The 19,402-nt window shown below is 31.7% G+C and overlaps 1 protein-coding gene across 3 annotated transcripts in view; it reads left to right on the forward strand.

The window, feature by feature from the left end:
- Positions 1–750: 750 nt before the first annotated feature.
- Positions 751–19,402, forward strand: part of LOC118201515 (ribonuclease P protein subunit p40-like) — a 39,032-nt gene continuing 20,380 nt past the window's right edge. Inside the window, exons 1-3 of one of the 3 annotated variants that reach the window (XR_015040912.1) lie at positions 751–947; positions 10,523–10,670; positions 14,598–14,663. Coding sequence is in view for 2 of the 3 variants with exons in the window: in XM_035373630.2 (XP_035229521.1) it covers positions 843–947; positions 10,523–10,670; positions 14,598–14,663 (319 nt within the window). In the remaining variant the exon portion in view is untranslated. The remainder of the gene's footprint in view (positions 948–10,522; positions 10,671–14,597; positions 14,664–19,402) is intronic. The other 2 variants (XM_035373630.2, XM_035373631.2) reach the window with 2 other exon arrangements.

Here is a 19,402-nt window from a genome sequence, read left to right on the forward strand (position 1 = left end):
GATTCTCTTGGGAGATGAAAGTCAACGAGCTTTGCTATAAGCCACTCATGCCAGACCCGATCAAAAGCTTTCCCTACGTCTAGCATAAGGAGTGCAACATTCAGCTGTGTCGTGCTGCACCGATGATTCTCGCGAGTTGCTTGGTGGTTGAAAAGCTGTTGTCGGAAGCCAAATTGTTACGGCGGTAATTTCGTGAAGTAGCACTTTATTCTATCGAGAATAATTCTTTCATAAATTTTTCCTAGTCCTGAAAGAAGGCTGATGAGACTATATCCGTCAGGCTTAGTGAGATCTTTTCCAAGTTTGGGCAGCACAATTACTTTTCCGTTTTTCCAAATATTGGGGAAATCTGAGTGCGTAAGGCAGGCATTTAGGTTGGAGGTGAATTTAGCGATGATATTATTAGGCAGATGTTGGATGGCGGAATTTACTACCACAGCAGTGCAAAAAGCAGAGTAACTGAGTTAGCGCGTCTTAAGGAAACAGCAAGTAGTGCAGTAATCTGCGCAGATGTTCAGGGAGGAACCGGGTGGAAACTAGCATCTGGAGTGGCTTAGACGCTTGTTCCGCGCGGCAACGCTACTCCCTCCGTGATACTCTTTATACTCCACACACTCTGCATACTTTGTTTTATATTTTAACTCATTTTTTATCTAGCCTTTCAATATTGAATCAGATGACACGAAATGATTATCAGATATATTACATTATTGGATGAGACGAAAAATTACCTATTTTCCTTCTTTTGCCCTGCGAGCAGAAAGACGAACGCGAAAAATGTACGTTTTTCGTCGGTCTTGTTTGCAAACATGTTTTAAAATTTCGACGTTTTTCTCGATACGATGCAAAATTTTCCATGTCCTCCAAATCATTTGAAATTCTTTCAAGTGGATAGGGAAAATATATTGAAGAATTATGATTTATTTAATAGTTTCCCTATCCATTCCGTAAGTATCTTCTGTTTTTTTTTTTTTTTTTTTTTTTTGGAAATATTTTAATTTGGAAAGGAAAATGCGAAAGATTTAATCATCAAGTATAGTTTTATTCAAAATATCGATATTTTAACATTAAACTGAACAGTCGTTGATAAAATTCTCTATTTTTAGCCTAAAATTTAGCTAACTATACATGAATTTGCATTATGATGGGATATTTTTACTTTATTGTTACCGAGTAAAGATAAAATTTTTGTTCTTAATGATTATCTGCATTCCCGGTTTCAAAATTTTCTGAAATTTCCATATTTTGCGTGAATTTTCGAATATTTTGTTTCTTTCAATGGTCAAACATCTGCATTTTTATGGATTCGTTGAGAATGGCGAACACTCATCGGTCACTTTACCGTCTTATCATTAAAAATGTTTCTTAAGATGCATCTCATGGAGCGATAGTTTTATACGCAGGAAAACGGAGAAATTCTTTCCCAATTTTGATGGATAATATCCAGGGGAAATATTCAAGGTCTCCCACAACTCTTCCTATATCACCAGTATTTTAAGTGCCTCCATGCTGCACAGACACTATGCAATTACAAATATCTAAGCCATCTCTAGGATTAGATCCTGTTTTCCAAAGAAATGACAGCCAGCGATTCTAACTGTTATACCAATCAAGATAGTATTTTTGAATATGTATATAATAACAGCCAACCATACATACACATACCACCCATGTGGATTTATACACTTTATATTTAACCATCATTTTGCTAATTAATATCTGTCTTTTAATGCAATTTTTTGGTTGTAAAATTTATCATTGGATCTAATGTAGAATTGGGTGCTCTTTCGATTAGCGACAATTTTTTAAAAATTTTGGCGATGAAATCTCACTTCTGGTTACCATGAGAGTTTTAACTTCCTGATTTTATTTAAATGAAAATAGATTCATGTGTACATTTACAAATTTAAGGCAGTGCGCAATGCCTAGTATGTGCAATTCTAGGAATTTTTTTTAAAGTGAAAACAGATCGATGTGTACATGGATGGTGTTTATGCAATTCTTTGACTTCTTATTTTGGTTTTCTGTAGTGGCCATCTTGAAATCGTGCCTTCCTGGCGCCGATCTTTATTATTATTATTATATATGAATATTTATTATATATTTTTATTATTATGTATTATCTGTGAGCAGTAAAGATGTACAAACAAATGTTTTTTTTTCCAATTTACTAAGTCACCAATGAGCTACAGACTTTTCATGGAGGTCAGGATAATCAAAAAATATCTAAATTTCTTTGTTGATATGTACATGTCACAGATATTCCTGTAAATTAACATAAATTTAAAAAATTAATCGATTGTATTAAATAAAACCAATGTAGTCTGTTAAGTCTTATCCTTGTTAAATGGATTATGAAGCATTTTTTATATATTTTAACTGAGATTTCTGTAGCGTTTGTCTTAAATGAGGGGCCAAAAGTGCTTGCATTAAATTTGGCTGTAGAGTCATTAGGTATTTTTGAAGCAGGAAAGATAAAAAATGAGCAGTGTGCTCCCCGGGACTTGAACCCCTGACCTTTCAAATATGTGCCGAGTGCTGACCACTACACCACGAAGGCATGCTAAGAAGGCGGGAGAAATATACCTTATGTACTTTCCCTTTTAAAGGGCAACTGGGATTAGGGGACCCAATTGCCAAATCCTGGTGGTGGAGAATCATCATCCACCACCTTTTTTAGTTTGAGCACCACTGTAGAAACATTAGGTTTTTTTGGATGCAGGAAATGTGAAAAATGAACAGTGACCGCCGGGACTCGAACCACGGACCCTTCAACTACGTGCCAAGCATGCTGACCATTACACCATGAAGGAATGCTAAGAAGGGAGAAGAATTTACCTTATATGGGTGCTTACATATTATTCCATTGACCATGAAAGTTGGCTACCATTGAACTATGGTTATTGGAGATCCCACCAAAGTTGCAGCAGTCATCCCCGTGGAATTGTGAGTCCCTTTCTACAGCTCTTAAATAAGTTTCTTTGCACAATCCACTGAATAGCCACTGCTGTGGAAGTATTTGACTCACTTTTTAAAAAAGGGGTAAAAATGTATTTACGGGTGCCCTTTAGCATAATTTGCAATTTTTGGTGGTACATGAGTTTGTGCAATTCTTTGATTTGTTATTTTGGCTTTGTGTAGCAGGGATTTTGCGCCAAAAATCGCCGCTTCACAAATACAAAATAACAAGTCAAAGAAATTGCACAAACTCAGTATCCATGTACAAATCGACCTATTTTCACTTAAAAAACCATCAGAGATTTGCACAAACTTAGGCATTGCGGTCTCCTTTGACTTTTTCCATGTACACCTCTATCTATATTCATTTAAAAAGTCAAAGGAGCAGCCAACAAAAAATAAATAAACTACATTTTAAATCAAACAATGAAATAACATAAAAACGGAAATTCATCTTAGCACTACACAAAGGAAATATTCACTTACCTTATTTACCAATTTCCATGTCTTCAGTCAAACAAAATTCCTTAACTGCATCCAAAAACTTCCTAAAATTATCTGAACTATAATCTGTATACTGGCATTGCCACATAAATTCACAGAAACAGGAGTCAAATGTATCTTCCGTAATGTCGGCATTCTCCAACATTCAACCGTATGCATTTCCTTCCTATGAACAGGACACTTATATTGGCTCCTAAGTAAACCTCCGTTAACACACGAGTCAATTAATGTTTTTTCCTGTTTCGTTCCAAATCGTACGGAGACTTCAAATTAATCTTACCACATTCAGCCATTTTACAACTTAGCGATAATCCAAGGGGCACCCTTAAATCCTCTCGAACCAAAAAAGGTTTTTGTTGGTGTCTACTATTTTGTTAGGTCCTTCGACTTTATCAGAAGCTCTGTTTAGAACAAACACTATGACAACAAACTTCCCATATGTGATTATTCCAACCTATTTCTGTTTTGTCAGCCATATCCAGCTGTTCCTTCCCATTCAACAAATGTGAATTTATTCAATCAGCAGTAAACGAACCAAGTGCAGTCACAAATGTTATTATACAGCCCTCAGACTCATTTGTATCAAAATGTAAGAAAAAACATTCAGCAATAACAGTTAATTAATATTCTTGTTCATGAAAGCAGAAGTGGTTTGTCAAAAATTAGTCTTGGTAGAAAGCAAATGTTTTGAGTGTAGAATAGAAGAGAAACACGCCAATGTGACAATCAAAATCGGAATAACAACCTTGTATTTAGCGTACATATATTAAAACACTCAATCGATTTCGAGGGCAGCTAAAAGTCTCTCCTCATCAGGAGAACGAAATTACTAGAAAGGGGAAAAAGGAAGAAAAATAAAGCATTGGTTCAAAATCCGGTTACGACCACGTGCAGTGCTGATAAGAACCACATGTTTCTGAGACTCCTTTGCCAATGCTTTATTTTTTTTTCCTTTTTCCCCTTTCTAGTAATTTTGTTCTCCTGATGAGAAGGGACCTTTAGCTGCCCTCGAAATTGATTGTTTTAATATATGTATGCTAAATACAAGGTTGTTATTGTGATTTTGATTGTTATGAATGTGTTGTGATGTCATGCATCTCCATAACTAGCCCAAAATTGCACTACTTGGTGATAGTTTCACTTTCAATGGGACAGTACATATATGCTTAAATCTGTTGTCAAGAAATTTGTAAATAGGATTGAGTAACTAGAAATTGTTTCCATGAATAAAAATATTTTTTGTCTTCAGTTTGATTTGGAAAGCAAATTCAATGTTATCCTGTAAAGAATTTACACATTTTATGCTAAAGAGGTTTTCGGCTGATTTTCATAATGTTTTAAAATTAAATTTTTAATCACTTCTCAGCTCAATTAATTAATTTTAGAAAACTGTCTCAAAATTGTGTATTTATTTTATTACATAATGTGAAAAAGATTGTATTTTTAGATGAACTATATGTGAAAAATCGCTTGAATGGCAAAAGTAAAGTATAAAAATAGAGAGATTATAATTCCCTCTCTAATGTTGGTTTTTTGCACAAACATAAATATGTTAGTAAGCTTATTTTACATAAAATATCCATGTAATGTTGCCATTTTTAATGGATGCAAGTAGTAATAAACATTTTACATAGCTTTATATTTCATATTTATTACACAGCTGGAAATTTTAGCTATTTAGCTTAGTATTTCATCTCGGTAGGATCAATTATAAAACAAAGAAAAGCACAGGAAGGAAATTTTGTGTCCACTGCTAATTAAACTCATCTCTGACTTTTATAAAACTCAAACTGGCAAAAGTCTCATTATTGAGATCTGGAATAAACTGTTTTTGGTTGATAAAAGCTGTTTGTAGTTCATTCATAGCTATGTAGTTCTTCAATGATATGGGTTTAGCAGAAATTTAAGCCAGTGTAATTAGAACCAAGACTCTCTGGGATGTTGGATACACTTCCATAGTTTCTGTCAGACATTGTTTTCAAATCTCTTAATTGAGGCTAAATCTGAGACCAACAGAGTACCTTTATCTTATGATTAACAAAAGCAGTCCTCTAGAGGCACTGTAAACAAGTTCTTTGATAATAAATGAATGAATGTTTCCCAGAGATAAAGAATAAATAATACTTAAGTGAACTTTGGTTCCCTTTTTTGAGCATCATTGGGGATGGACGTGTGTACACACACTTAAGTTTGCAGGGTGTTTCTCAGAAAACATCATGGAATGCTTCCTTGCATTATCATACATTATTATTCTTTTATTAGAAAAAAGGAGTGGTCATTGTAGACTGAAGAAAAAAGAAAAGAAAGCATTGATTATGCATATAATAACCATGAAGTGCCAGGTTGACTTGACAGACAAAGGTGCAATCAAATCTTCCTGCTGGCAAGAAATAGGAATTTTGAATTTGAGCAAATCATTGGGAGAAACATCTGTTATTTGCTGTTAGTGTGGCTTGTAACATATGTAAAATGGCTAAATAAAATGATTTAAGCCTTTAAGAATAAATTGCTGAAAGATTATATGTTTGGTAAATGCAGCCGAAGTGCAAAAAAGACGAAAAATCGAGAAACATTGAAACCACTCTTCTAGAATGGTTTCAAGCTATGGAACTAAAAAATGTTCCAATTTCCAGAGCTCTTTTGACCACAAAAGCTGTAAAATTTGCCAAAATAGCCAATTTTTATAGAGCATTGCTAAAGCACATATTAATGTTTAAATATGAAAGAGCAACTGGTGTTAAGAAATTAAAAGAATGAGTTACTGTATTATTAACATGCAATATGGTTACAACAATTAAGAAGATGGCAGTGATTATTGGAAAGAGCAGAAAACCTCAATGTTTAAAAGGAATCAAGAGAACCCTTAACTCACCATCATAACAAGAGCTTATGGATGATAAGCAGTACTTTTACTGATTGAACTTTTACTGATTTGAAATAGGACAGAGAACTGAAAAACGAAAACATAGCTTTACTGTTAGATAACTGTGCTGCCTACCCCTCTGATATCGTTCCAAAAAACATTAAATAAGTGTTTCTTCCTGTAAATATGACTTTTCTCATTCAGTCCAAGGTATTATAAAAGCTTTCAGATTTAATTACTGAAAAGATGTCATTCAAAGCAAAGATAAACAAAATTGAATCTTGTAAAAATGTGAGCCCTTTGAAGATGTTTTTGCTAGAGACTATGCACATTGTTACGAAATGTACAGGCATGGTAAGATGGCTTCCCCACAAAGCAGGTTTAGTGTTGCCACATTTGGCAAGAAATTGCCCATTTGGCGACAAAATTGGCAATATGCCATGGACTGAGGGAGAACTTTCTGGAAGCCTAGAATGTTCTCGAACACAAGCCAAAAGCTATATAAACCCTGCTGGTACGACGGAGAGTTAGTATCAAGTCAGTTAGTTAGTCCGTGCAGAGTCCATCAAGTTGAAAGTCAGTTACTGAGTGCTGAGTTGGTTGTCGAGTGCACTGAAAGAGTCTCTCAGTGTATCGAGATTAGTGCATTGTCGAGAGAGTGTGTTGAGCTTCGGGAATGACTGAACTGAGGAGACGGGAGCTGTACTCTAGTGTAGCGTTGAGTGTATCGCGAGTTGTAGCATGGAGAGTCTCGAGAGTATGTGGAGTTCCAAGAATGACCGAGCAGAGTCGGGGGCTGTGCTCTGGTGCTTTGCAGTGAAGCTGTCTTCACCGTGATAGCCTGAAGGCTGTGTCGCTGATTGTTCCAGCGTGTTTATAGTAGATCTTCGACGAATATAAAACATGTTATGGAAGCTGTTTTGAATAATACCAGCTAATAAACTGCATTTAGGTACTTGTCATTATTTGCTCCAAATCCACATGAACCCATACCATATGAATGTAAAAGAAGAAAAATAATGTAACAATTGGTGTCGGAAGTGCGATTTGCAATCAAATGCCAGTGACCCGCCTGCAGAGGAAAGCAGTGGCGGAGGAAACGAAGACTGATGGTCTTCTTAGCTGAGATAAGGGCTGAGATAAAAGCTGGATAGGAAGAGATGAGAGCTGAAATGAAAGCCAGAGAGGAAGAGGTAAAGGCTGAGATCAAAGACCGACTGAAGGAGATGAAAGCCATACTGGAAGAGAACGCTGGATGAAAAGAAATAAATGTCGGCCAAGAAAAGGTGCAAAAGCAACTCCCACGGATGAAAGTGGAGCTTACGGAAGAAAGGAGGAGACGGGAGCTGTACTGTAGTGTATCACAGAGTGCATCGCAAGTTGTAACGTGGAGAGTGTCGAGAGTATGTGGAGCTCCGAGAACGACCGAGCAGAGTTGGGGGCTGTACTCTGGTGCTTTGCAGAGAAGCTGTTTTTACCGTGATAGCCTGAGGGCTGTGTCGCTGATTGTTCCAGCATGTTTATAGTAGATCTTCGACAACTGTAAAATATGTTATGCGAGCTGTTTTCAATAATACCACCTAATAAACTGGGTTTAGATACTTTATCAAGTGCTGATGTCATTATTTGCTCCAAATCCATATGAATCCATAACGTATGAATGTAAAGGAAGAAAAATAACATAACAATATTATAATCAATGTATGGGAAGCAGTCTCCCAAAACAAAAGAAACTGCTTTAGAAAATGGAGTTTATATTTAGAAGAAGCCACAGAGAAATTGCAAACTGTTTCTAATATTTTGGCCATCAGTTAGGGAAATTACAAAGATTTGTTTTCAGAATATGTTGCAATTGATGATAATATTGAGTCACCATGGGAAAGGGTTGAGCACGATATAATAAAAAGTGTTAAAAGAGCTGTAGAAACTAAAACTGACAGTGAAAGTGATAAGGAAGAAAGTGATTATAAGCCAACTCAGTTGAATCAAAAAATGCACTGGAAACTTTAAGAAGAACTTGTGAATTGAAAGATGAAGATAAAAAAAAAAAAAAAAAAGCAATCAACAAATTTAGAACTTCAAAGCACAATTGAAAGACTTCTGAAAACAAATAGAAGTAGAATAGTTCTTTGCAAAAGTTTAAAATTTTATCAGGTATATTATTATAAAATTTTGTCATGAAAATTAAAAAAATAAAATAGTAATGAATAGTTTAATTTTAAAATTAATTTGTATTTAGTAACTTAGGTATTAATTATTAGATTAATTTTTAATTATTTTGTTACTAAATAAGTTCTTGCCTGAGTTTATACCGTAACCTGCAATACTCAAATTGCCATTTATTAAACTCAACCACTTAATAAATAAATTCAAATATACTTGGAGCAGAAGTGATTTTAATATGTGGCAAGCACTAGGAACTAGTAATTTTAGAACTGGGAACAAATTATTTAAACATGCAAATTACTGTAATCTAATTTAAAAGCTATTTTATATATTTTAATAACAAGAATTTAAAAATTTATAAAGAGATATGTTTAGCAAATGCAATGCAATGTATCTCTGAGGAGAAACAAAACAAAACAAAACAAAAAGTTATTTCACTATAAAAATTATAGCCCCCCCCCAAAAAAAAACACAACTTAGAAACTTGTTTTTAAAGTCAGCTACTGCACAGGGGGAAAAAAAAAAGTCATCTAAAATAAGTAATATGGGTTAATCCAAAGCTAAAATTTTGGAAATGAGATGCTCATACCATGTACAAGCAAATCTGGCTGCTCAAAAAAGGGTTGTCTGTATGACAGGGCAAAACTGGTAAGTGATTAAGAAAAGTTTTGTATTTTTTCAGCCGTGTCTTCAAATCAATTAGCATAACTTTATAAAATGTAAATTCAAAGCAAGTTGCCCTGTTTGCTTGGTTGGGGGGGGGGGCAAGGAAGCCCAAATTTGAATCACAAGAAGTAATAGGGGAAGATGGGAGGGAGATTCTTGGTTCTCTTCTCAGGAGTGTTCCACATCAAAATTGGGACAGGACTTCTCCTTCTTCCCAGGTATGATTATTCACCTCCTGGACAATGTTCTCAGTGATGAGATGACTAAATGAGTGATAGTTTTGCATTTCTCAATGAAATGTTGATTTGCAAGTATCTGGCTTTTTGAAAGAAGAGCATGTTTCAAACATTGCATTTGAATGAATTAGTTTTTATGTTAATGCAAATTGCAAACATCTAGCATTTCACATTAACACTATTATAACATATTACAATGAAAAAGCACACACAGAAGCACAAAAGAAAGGTATAATCATGAAAACATTATGCAGACAATGTGTTTTGGTATTTGTAAGAAATTTTGCATGACAGAGACTATGGGTGTTTTCTGTTATGCACCTGCCATATATTTTGGCTGGTTTTTTAAGTGTATAGTTTATAGATACACATGCTGCCCAGATGGTAAAGTGGTTAGGGGAGGCTACTGCAGTACCGAAGGGCACGGGTTCGGATCTCGGAAAAGGCCGGGAAACATACCAGGTTCTGTATGTTTGGAAATGTGTAGTATCTTTGCAGGCATGGAAGCACTCTATTGTGAGCCGAAAGACCTCTCAAGTAGTTTGGTGGTAGGGAAGAGGGGTGGGAGACCTTTGGACCACACTTTAGGCTGCTCTTCATCAAAATTGGGGTGGAAGTAGAAGTCCAATCTCCTTGAGGCTCTGGCAAACATTCTTCCATGAAATACATGGACAAGACAACAACAACAACATAGATACACACCCATCTATGCAGCAATTGCACTATTGTTGGGTCTCTGTGTTTTTGGCTTCTCCTTCACAAGTGCCAAAAAGCATGATAGTTGCATAATGGAAGGGTATCATATGAATCAGGTTATGATAATCGAATTAGTTACACTTGCTTATAAGTGTCATGAATAAAAAGTAATGCACTTATGCAAAATGACTTTGTTATGAATCAAAATTATTGATTCATAACAAAGTTTTAATGTTGGTAAAAGCAATTAATTAGGTTTAAATAGAATCTGAGATTGCAGTTTTAAACTATTCCTTTTTTATTTAATTGGTGTGCATCTTTTATTGCTACATACTGTTTTTAAAATAGATGTTTGACTGTCAATTTTTATTATTAGAGCATTCCAAATTGATTTATTGATTCATAACAAAGTTATAAAATTATTTTGTTTTAGGTACATCTTCTAATTCCTGCACCAAAAAGTTTCATTGAGAATTATGAGGGAGTACTAAACTCGGATGATGCTATTTATTTTCTAGCAAAGCAAATTACAGCTGCATCTCTTATTGAAGAAGTATTTCTAATGCATTTTATTAAAAATGGTATATTTATTTTACTCAATCAGTGATCATTTATTGCTTAAACAGCACTATGAATTTTGCTTTTAAAACATTTTTAATGTACCTTTTTTAAGTTTGTTGCTTACATTACATGAACCTCTTAGTTCTGAATTAGTGACAGGTAGATGTTTTTGAAAATATTTTAAAATCTGAGTTTATTTTCTGTCAGCTGACTTGCTATAATGAATTTCAGCATTTTTTTTTTTTTTTTTTTTTTTTTTTTTTTTTTTTTTTAATTTTTGATTAGGCCTTGGTATTGATTTTTGGAGTTGGATTTGCATTACCCATCATTTTGGAGTTGGATTTGCATTATCATCATCTTTATCTGATTTTGCATTACCCATCATTACACCCACCATATTTGGCAGTTTATTTTAAGAAATTTAGCGAGTTTTAACTTTATTTTTCCTATGTTTTCATGACACACAGAAAGGTTTTAGTTTTGAGAAAACTGGTTTTGAAATTATATTATTTAATGCAGAAGTTATTTATATACCATATTTCCTACTGTATTTTTCCCTTAAAAATTATTGTTAAATTGTATTCTGTTGATTATTTTTATTTTTATTTAGTATAGTATTCAATTTGTATATGCATTTTTGTATCAGCATTTCATTCATTTTATTTTCCCATGCATTTATTATTTGAAACATATTTTGTGCAGATTCTTTATTGAGATAGCTAGGCATAGCAGGTGTTCTCACACTTAAGAAACTTTCCAAACATATGATTTCACCTTACTTATTTTATTTACATTTCACCTCACCATAGCCTTATTTGTTGTTAATGCATTTGATCCTTCAAAATTCAGGTCTCTTTATTTGGCCCCGTATTCCGTTGTTGTTCCTCCTGGAAACTATGGTCAAGATTCATTCATGTGAAGTGCTCCTGAAGCATTGCAAGGTAATTGAGCTGAAGCACGTGTATCGAGCTCAATTGCCATCAGATATTGTAATGTTAATATTACTTTGTATTCTTATTGGGATATAGGTTTATTAAAAAAATAATATTGCAATAGTTACCAATAGTTTATCTATGAGTGCTTTCATTTGTCATGTTCTTATTGTAATGTCATTCTTCAGGAATTAAATTACTTGCAAAATCCCCCTCTTGATTTTAGATGATAAAATTAATTAATAAAAAGGGAGGCAATTACGTATTTTAATTGTTACTTTAAAATTATGTGTGTTCTTTAAAAATTCCAAACGAGTAGCGACATGTTTCCTTGATCTGTTTAATGAAGAACAGTTATTATTCAGCATAATTTGCTCTTACTGAAATCTCATCATAAAAAAAGAATTTTACTCATATAAATAATCTCCAAAAAATAATCTTATATATATTTTGTTTTTACTGGACTTTGCTTTTTAATATATTATTTTGTGGGGACTTTTTCTTCTTACAATGTAACCTCTATATCATAGGGTATAATGATAAATCTCATTCCTCCACACTTTTAGAATTTAACTATTATTGTATAAAAAAAAATTTTTGTTAAAACCTTCTCAGAAATTGAATTAAGTAGAAGATTTTTACACATTTGTATTAACATTTTGAATGTATGCACTTTGCAGTTTTTAATACATTTTTGTATACCTTTCTACATAAAATATTAAATGCATCCAGCAATCTGTTTCTGAATTCAGATTATTTTATACTAATGCAGAACTGAGCCATTTCTTTATCCTTAGCTATCACCAATATTTTTCTTGAAAATGTTAGAACCATGCATTCCTTGTTCTTAAGATCAAGATACCATCTGTGTTTACATAAACTTTCTTGACAAAATGTTGTAGATATTGCTGTTTAAATAAATTAGCAGTACATTTAAATGCTTATGAACAAATGTTTTGTATTTAGTTGTGTTCCATCAGCATGTCTATTTAACTTCTGCACCAGGCATCTTTCAGATTATCCAATGAATGTGTTTGCATAATTTTTCACATTTAAACATGCATAGAATGCTGAATGTTATGTAATTCATTTCATGCTTCTTAATACATATAATGGTTATTTACATGTATTTTTGCAGAAATATTCATTGCTGCATTTTATACACAAACATTCATGCCGCCGTGCACATTTTACCCACACTTTTGTATATATATTTTTTTCACCGAAGACAACACCTCTTTTCTACAACATTTTTCTCTCTATTGTGGAATTAGTACTAAACAGAGCTGAACATTTATAATATTTTCTTCTGGATAAAGTTTACAGAGTTTCAGTGTAACACTCATTTGAAATCTATTTCAGAATTTTATTACAGCATTGAATAATAAAATCTAAACATGTAATTTTTTTCCCTCATTACTTTCAAACAAAAGTTTGGCAAAAATGTTGAAGCAGTTTTTGCACACATAAAAGGAATTTTTAAGAAAATAAGTTCTTAATTTCTTGCATGAATGAGGTTGTTTTAAGGTCCCAGCAGTTTTGATGACCTAGGTGATGTCTATAGCATATACTCCTTATGAATAAAGTGTATGATTAATTCAAAACAAAATATACCTTTATTCAGAGGCGTAGCTATGGTTTTCAGCGCCCGGGGACAACTAAAGAATTTCCGCCCTTTCTGTACCAAGAATGGAAAATATTTTGTTTTAAAATTTCATAACATAAATTTTGCATCCCCTGGGTGCTGCACCTGGGGACAGATGTCCCCCTTTGCCACAGCCTAGCTACAACACTGCCTTTATTTAATTCTCATTAGCATAAACAAGCAAATTAAGACCTTCCAAAAGTTAGCACCCTAATCAGCTATCTGAGTTGACTAAACTTGGAGCCGGCCTTGACTTCCTTTCTTCACTCTCTTAAACCAAACATAATTTCAGTAAAATATTTAAAATGAAAAATAAAAGTCTGAAATAAGAAGTAAAAGTGCCAAGTGAACAAATGTTTTTGAAAGTGAAAAAGAAGCACAAGTAATGCAATATTAATATGAAAATGTTGTTTATTAGTACTACCATCTAATAAGCTAAAAAAATTGGTATATGGTATTATTATATTACAGTGCCCCATACAAATACAGTATTCTTATCCCAACTATCAGACAAAAGATATTAGATGTCTGTGTAACATCTTTAAATACTTGCATATTATTATTCAGATGTATCGGAACATAGCTTTAGCATTAGAGTTTCTCCTTTCTGATGGTATCTTTCCTGTAAAGAATTTCCTTTAAATTTACCTTAACTGAATCAATTTATCTTGAGAGTAGTTGCTCAAGTTTAGAAAAATGACTGTGTATGAATACATGTGTATTTACAATTTAAGGAATTTACAGAAAATAAAGGAACATTGGGAAAAAGTGTAAATAAAATGACAGTAATTATAATAAGGCAAACAAAGTATATAATTTTTTTTTTCAGAAATGAAACTTTTCTTTAAATTAAAGTTATAATTCCCTAGTGTGTTTAGTCTGGTGTGGAAAGGGTTAACGTATTTACTTCTGTACAAATTTTGCTACTCCTAATGAAATATATCATAGTACATTTCCAGTTTGATTTACAAACCATTATTCAGTTTTTTTTTTTTTTTTTTTTTTTTTTTTTTGTTTCTGATAATTTAGTCTTGCTGTCATTTTTTATATGTTGATGAATGAAGGAAAAGAAGCTAAGTGCTGTGTTAAATATATGTTTTATTTAAATTTATATAATAGTAAAACTCATCATAATTTGTAGCTAAAGATTAGAGAAGAAATTTAAACAATAAATATGAAATGTTACCCATAATTTTGATTAGTTTTTATTTTCTTTTTATCCAAATTCTAGCAAAATTATGTCAAAGTTGGTAAAAGTATAATATTTGTTTGAACATTTGTTATTTGAACTTATAAGATTTGTAGAATCATCATCTAAATTTAAATTGGCTGAAAATTGAAATAATAAGATTCTGCTTTTTATATTTCAGGTGTCCTCCAGGCTGTGCCACATAATATTAGAGCTGATAATAATTTTATTTCTATTACAAGCACTGGTCAGTATGTTTCCACAATTTCCATCTCAAATAAGTAGTGCATTTTAAAAATTAAAAGCTGTTTTAGGAATTAAATCCACAAAAACTTGAGTGATTTAGTATTTTATCTTAAGACATCATTTTAAATGTTGCCTATATTTCTGCGCTCATCATTTTATCTGTCATCTAGCCCTTGGATTTGTGGACATTTTGCAGAATTTGAATATCATAAGCAATTTGATGTTTAATGTCTATAATTTGTTTAATGTATGTTATCACATTTATTATATTTGTTTTATGTACTGCTCTGGTTAGTATGATAGTTACTTTGTTATTATATTTGTTTTATGTACTGCTCTGGTTAGTATGATAGTCTGTTACTTTAAAATAGGTATTTTAAGGCTGTTGTTACCCAACCCCCATCCCATTTGTGATTATAACTCATGTCATCATTACCACACAGGATTTATTTTGTCTGCTTCATTTGAGACTGTAATTCAAGTCAACCTTCATTCATGAGCTTTTCATGAAGCAAAATGCATTGAACAGAAATCAAATGAAAAAAAAAAATTAAGCGACTTGACCTTTTACCTTTAGTTGTTGTTCCTATAGTTATAAATTAAATCAGACTGAATAAACGCAAATTAATAAAACTTTAGAATGGAATCATTAATTGAAAATTAAAATGAAAAAAGAAAATTTTTTTAAATTGCAGAACATTATACATTAAAAAAAACAAATACCAAAATTATTTTTTATTAATCTGTTCTGTTTAAGGCTTCAAACAGAACTTGTAAGGGAAAAGTGTTTTGAAGCCTTGAACCAAGTTGATTAATGAATTCCAAATACATGTTTTGTTTCTCTGAACCAGTTTAGAGTTAAAACTGCTTTTCATTACCAAACCTCCATTTTAAAACAAATTTCTAATTGGTTTCAAATCCTTAGATCTTTTCCCTACATGCATTTGTACTCAAATTAAACCAAAAATTATATACAAATGCTAAAAAATACTACAAAAACCTTAAAATAGGCAAAACCCAAACTAATTACACAGAACTAAATTAAATCAAAGAAAATTCTAAAATGAGAATTAATGAATCAATTTGTTATTCAAATTTGAAAAATGAATTGTTCGGTTCAATTGCATGTAACCTAATGCAAGGGTGGCCCGATTTCCCGATAATTTTACGTTTTTGTGAATTTCAATTTGTACCAAAACAGAATCAATAAAATATACTCCTGACGTGATCAAAATTAATGAAAAATATGAAAAACATGCCTTTCCTTAAACCTCCATTCCAGGAAAACATTTCAGATGCTTAAAAGAATGGATGCTGATAGAGTTGCTAGAATTTTAACGATCCCATCTTAAGGGCTTACCAGAAAAAGGGGGAAAAGTGTTTGTGTGTAAGATATGAAAATATGAAGGAAAATTATTAACAAATATCAATATGAAGGAAAATTATTAACAAATATTTAATTTAATTGCCAATAGCACTTTAAATTCCTATTTAAATACAACCCCATTCAAAGGATCTGTATTTTGTCAATTTTGTCATTGACATAGTCTTTCCCTTCAGTAAACTGCAGTATGAAAGCTCTTGCCCAATCATCATTTAAAATTCAAACAAAGAATTTCCAACCTATAAATAATCTAATACTTTCTTAGTAAATAATCCTGCTAATACTTTCTCCTCTGCTTTCATTTCACAATCACATAATTAATTCTAATTCAGAAGTCAAACAACAATTGCGGTTTTGCAGCTGAGGATGATGGTTCAGTAAAAACCATCGAAACTAGTCCTGCGAAAATTTTGAAAATATAACGCTGATTTTTGTTGTTTGACTTCTGAATTAGTATTTATTCGGCGTGTTATTGTGTCTTAACATAATTAATTGCTTGGCTCTTTTCATATAGTGTTTTTAAAATTTCATGCATCTTGTATAAAATTGTGGGTGTTTATAACATCCCTAATTTTGTGCTAGTTAAGAAGGTATGTGTAATGAAATTTGTCATCCAGAAATAAAAATGATATTTTAACCATAAAGCTAGGTAAGTCTTTTTTTTTTTTTTTTTTCGAAATTCCGGTTTACTATGCAATCAGTATTTGTGTGCACGCTTCATCTCTCTAGAACATCTAAGCCATGATTAAAAAGTGAGTTGGAGCCTTCCCTTATCTAGTTCTCATTTAATGTCAAGTGATCTACAAATAAATAAATCATCATTAATCTGTTTCAACTGCATATCTGAAATCCCTTTGAAAAAATTTTTGTACTTAGTAATTTGTGAATGAAATATTTTTTGTAACAAAAAATTACTTTTTTTCTAGAAATTATGTGGAATATCCCAATCTCTAAAACGTTCACATCACTAATACTTGATGACCTAATTTGAATCTTTCTCTTTAAAATTTGTAATAATTTGTTATTGACTCACATACTTGTGTCAGGAATAAAAATATCCCACTTTAATTATGTTACATATCTTTTTAACAGGAGTAGATTCCATATTCAGATATAGCATGTTAAATCTTATATTTATGCATCATGCTACCTTTGCTTAAATTATGTGCTAATATTATAATTAAATGTAACAGAACAAGGTTGAACTTATCACGAAAAAAATCCTTACATTAATTGTATTGGAAACGTATAGAGTTATTAAATAAAGTAAATGTGCTATATACAATGCATGGAACATCTGTAATTTTCTTATATAATGTAATTGTTAATATGTATTAATGAAGATCTTTCTGAATTGTGCTGAATTGTATGATTTTGAATGAAAAATTCTCATTTGAAATATAAATTCATAATAAATTATTTTTAAAAAAACTTTATCTTATTCTAATCATTTCTCAAGCATAGCCACTTTCATCTACTATTCTATTATTTATTCTTTAAATGTAGTTTTGGTAAACTAGAATTTCATCTATGTTTTCTTGACGTTATGAAATGAAGTTGTATGATTACATTTATTGTCTCTGTTAATAATACTCATATGGATTTCTTTTAAATTTATATTATCAATATAATAAAAATTTTAAAATCTTATACTGCTAATCATTATATAACTATTATATATATATATATATATATATATATATATATATGATTTATATTAAGTTTCTTTATAGTAAATTAACAAAGAAACTCTTTTGATATAGAAGAGTTTGGAGTTTTAATTTATGTTCATCAGTTTTCGTACTAGCCAACTCCCAGCTACTGTAAATGTGTGGTTTGTGAAAAAAATATATCTTGAATTGAAAGATGTAATTACTTTACACATTTATAAATGTAATCAGAGCTACTCATTGAGTTGGTGATTTAAATTACACAATTAAAACTGTGCTTCATAAATGCATCCATTGATAAATTAAATGTGGAACTAATAATTAGAAATAACCAAAAGTATAGTAAATTAGTAACCAAAAGTATAGTAAGTATAGTAAATTCATAATCACTGACCTTTTTTTCCATAATAATATACAAATTTGTGATATTTAATTTTTATAACAACTCCTACTATTATTACATTTTGCCTAAAAAATATTTGGCTTTTAATGTTCTGTTTTGTGGGATATGTTACCCTATGTGAGTTTAATTTTTGAGCCTGTGGTTATTAAACAATATGTGTATACCATAGCTATCATCACCAAACTTTCTACAATTCTTTTCTGGGTTCTCGAAAAGGTCAACGTCCACTTTTTCCACAAAAAAATTAGCTAAAATCAGAGGTATTAAATGAAAATGCTTAAAACACTAGTTTTTGCCCTGAGTTTTCTGAGTGGCAACAGTGCTGGCTGTTATGGACAACAATGGCAACAGTGATATATCAGCAACAATGGCTGCATGCCATTTTTGCTGATATAATTAGTTGCTGATATAATATTTTTCTATCAAAATTTTTATGTGGATTCCATATCACACAAAATAATTCATTTTGCTCAAAATAATGATCTATTTGTTTTTATTTTTGCTGACCCAAATGGCAATTCCATATCTCATATTTGTATATATATCATATGATTCTATGATTAAGTAGTCTGTTGTGGTACATGTATTAAATATTACTTTGTATCTTTGGCATTTTTTATGCATTACAATGATACATCCCTTATGATGTGTAATATGCTATTATATGAATTTTCAAATGATGTCATGAGTAAAATAATGTATTACTCTCATTCTAACTTAACTGTTATGGGGCACTTCTGCTAGTACTAAAATAAATTGATGTGGTTATATGGTAGTTCATAGCCTGTAAATATCATTCCAAAAGAAATTATTAAAACTCTGTGACATTTCACAATTTTCCTGAAAAAATTGGTTAATGATTTATTATCTAATAAAAATTATTTGGGCAGATAAAACACGTATTAATATGATGAGAGCAAGTTTTTAGTTCCCCAAAATACTAGAAATTGAACTTTTGGAAGGATGTAATTAAATAAGGGGAACTAAAATCTTCACTTGCGCAGAAGCTCACTTTTTTCTCAGTTTACAACTTGCACTTCGGAGAGCATTTTTTTACCCTTGTCACATTCTGCTTGGTAGCTAGAATTATATCGGCTGACATCATGTTGCATATTTTGTATTTTCTTGCATAATGAGCTTTTCTTACTACACATTTGTGTTAAAATTCCCCATGCTTTTTCACTCCAAAATTCCTTCCCCCTTCACATATAAGCCATTGCGAGTCTGCTATCAAGTCTGGTGATTCTTTATCCCTTCAGTACTCCACCCAAATTACTTTTAAT

The sequence above is a fragment of the Stegodyphus dumicola genome, chromosome 4 (genome assembly GCF_044657685.1).
Source record: "Stegodyphus dumicola isolate Sdum_Otavi_A_Nest chromosome 4, ASM4465768v1".
NCBI lineage: Eukaryota > Metazoa > Arthropoda > Arachnida > Araneae > Eresidae > Stegodyphus > Stegodyphus dumicola.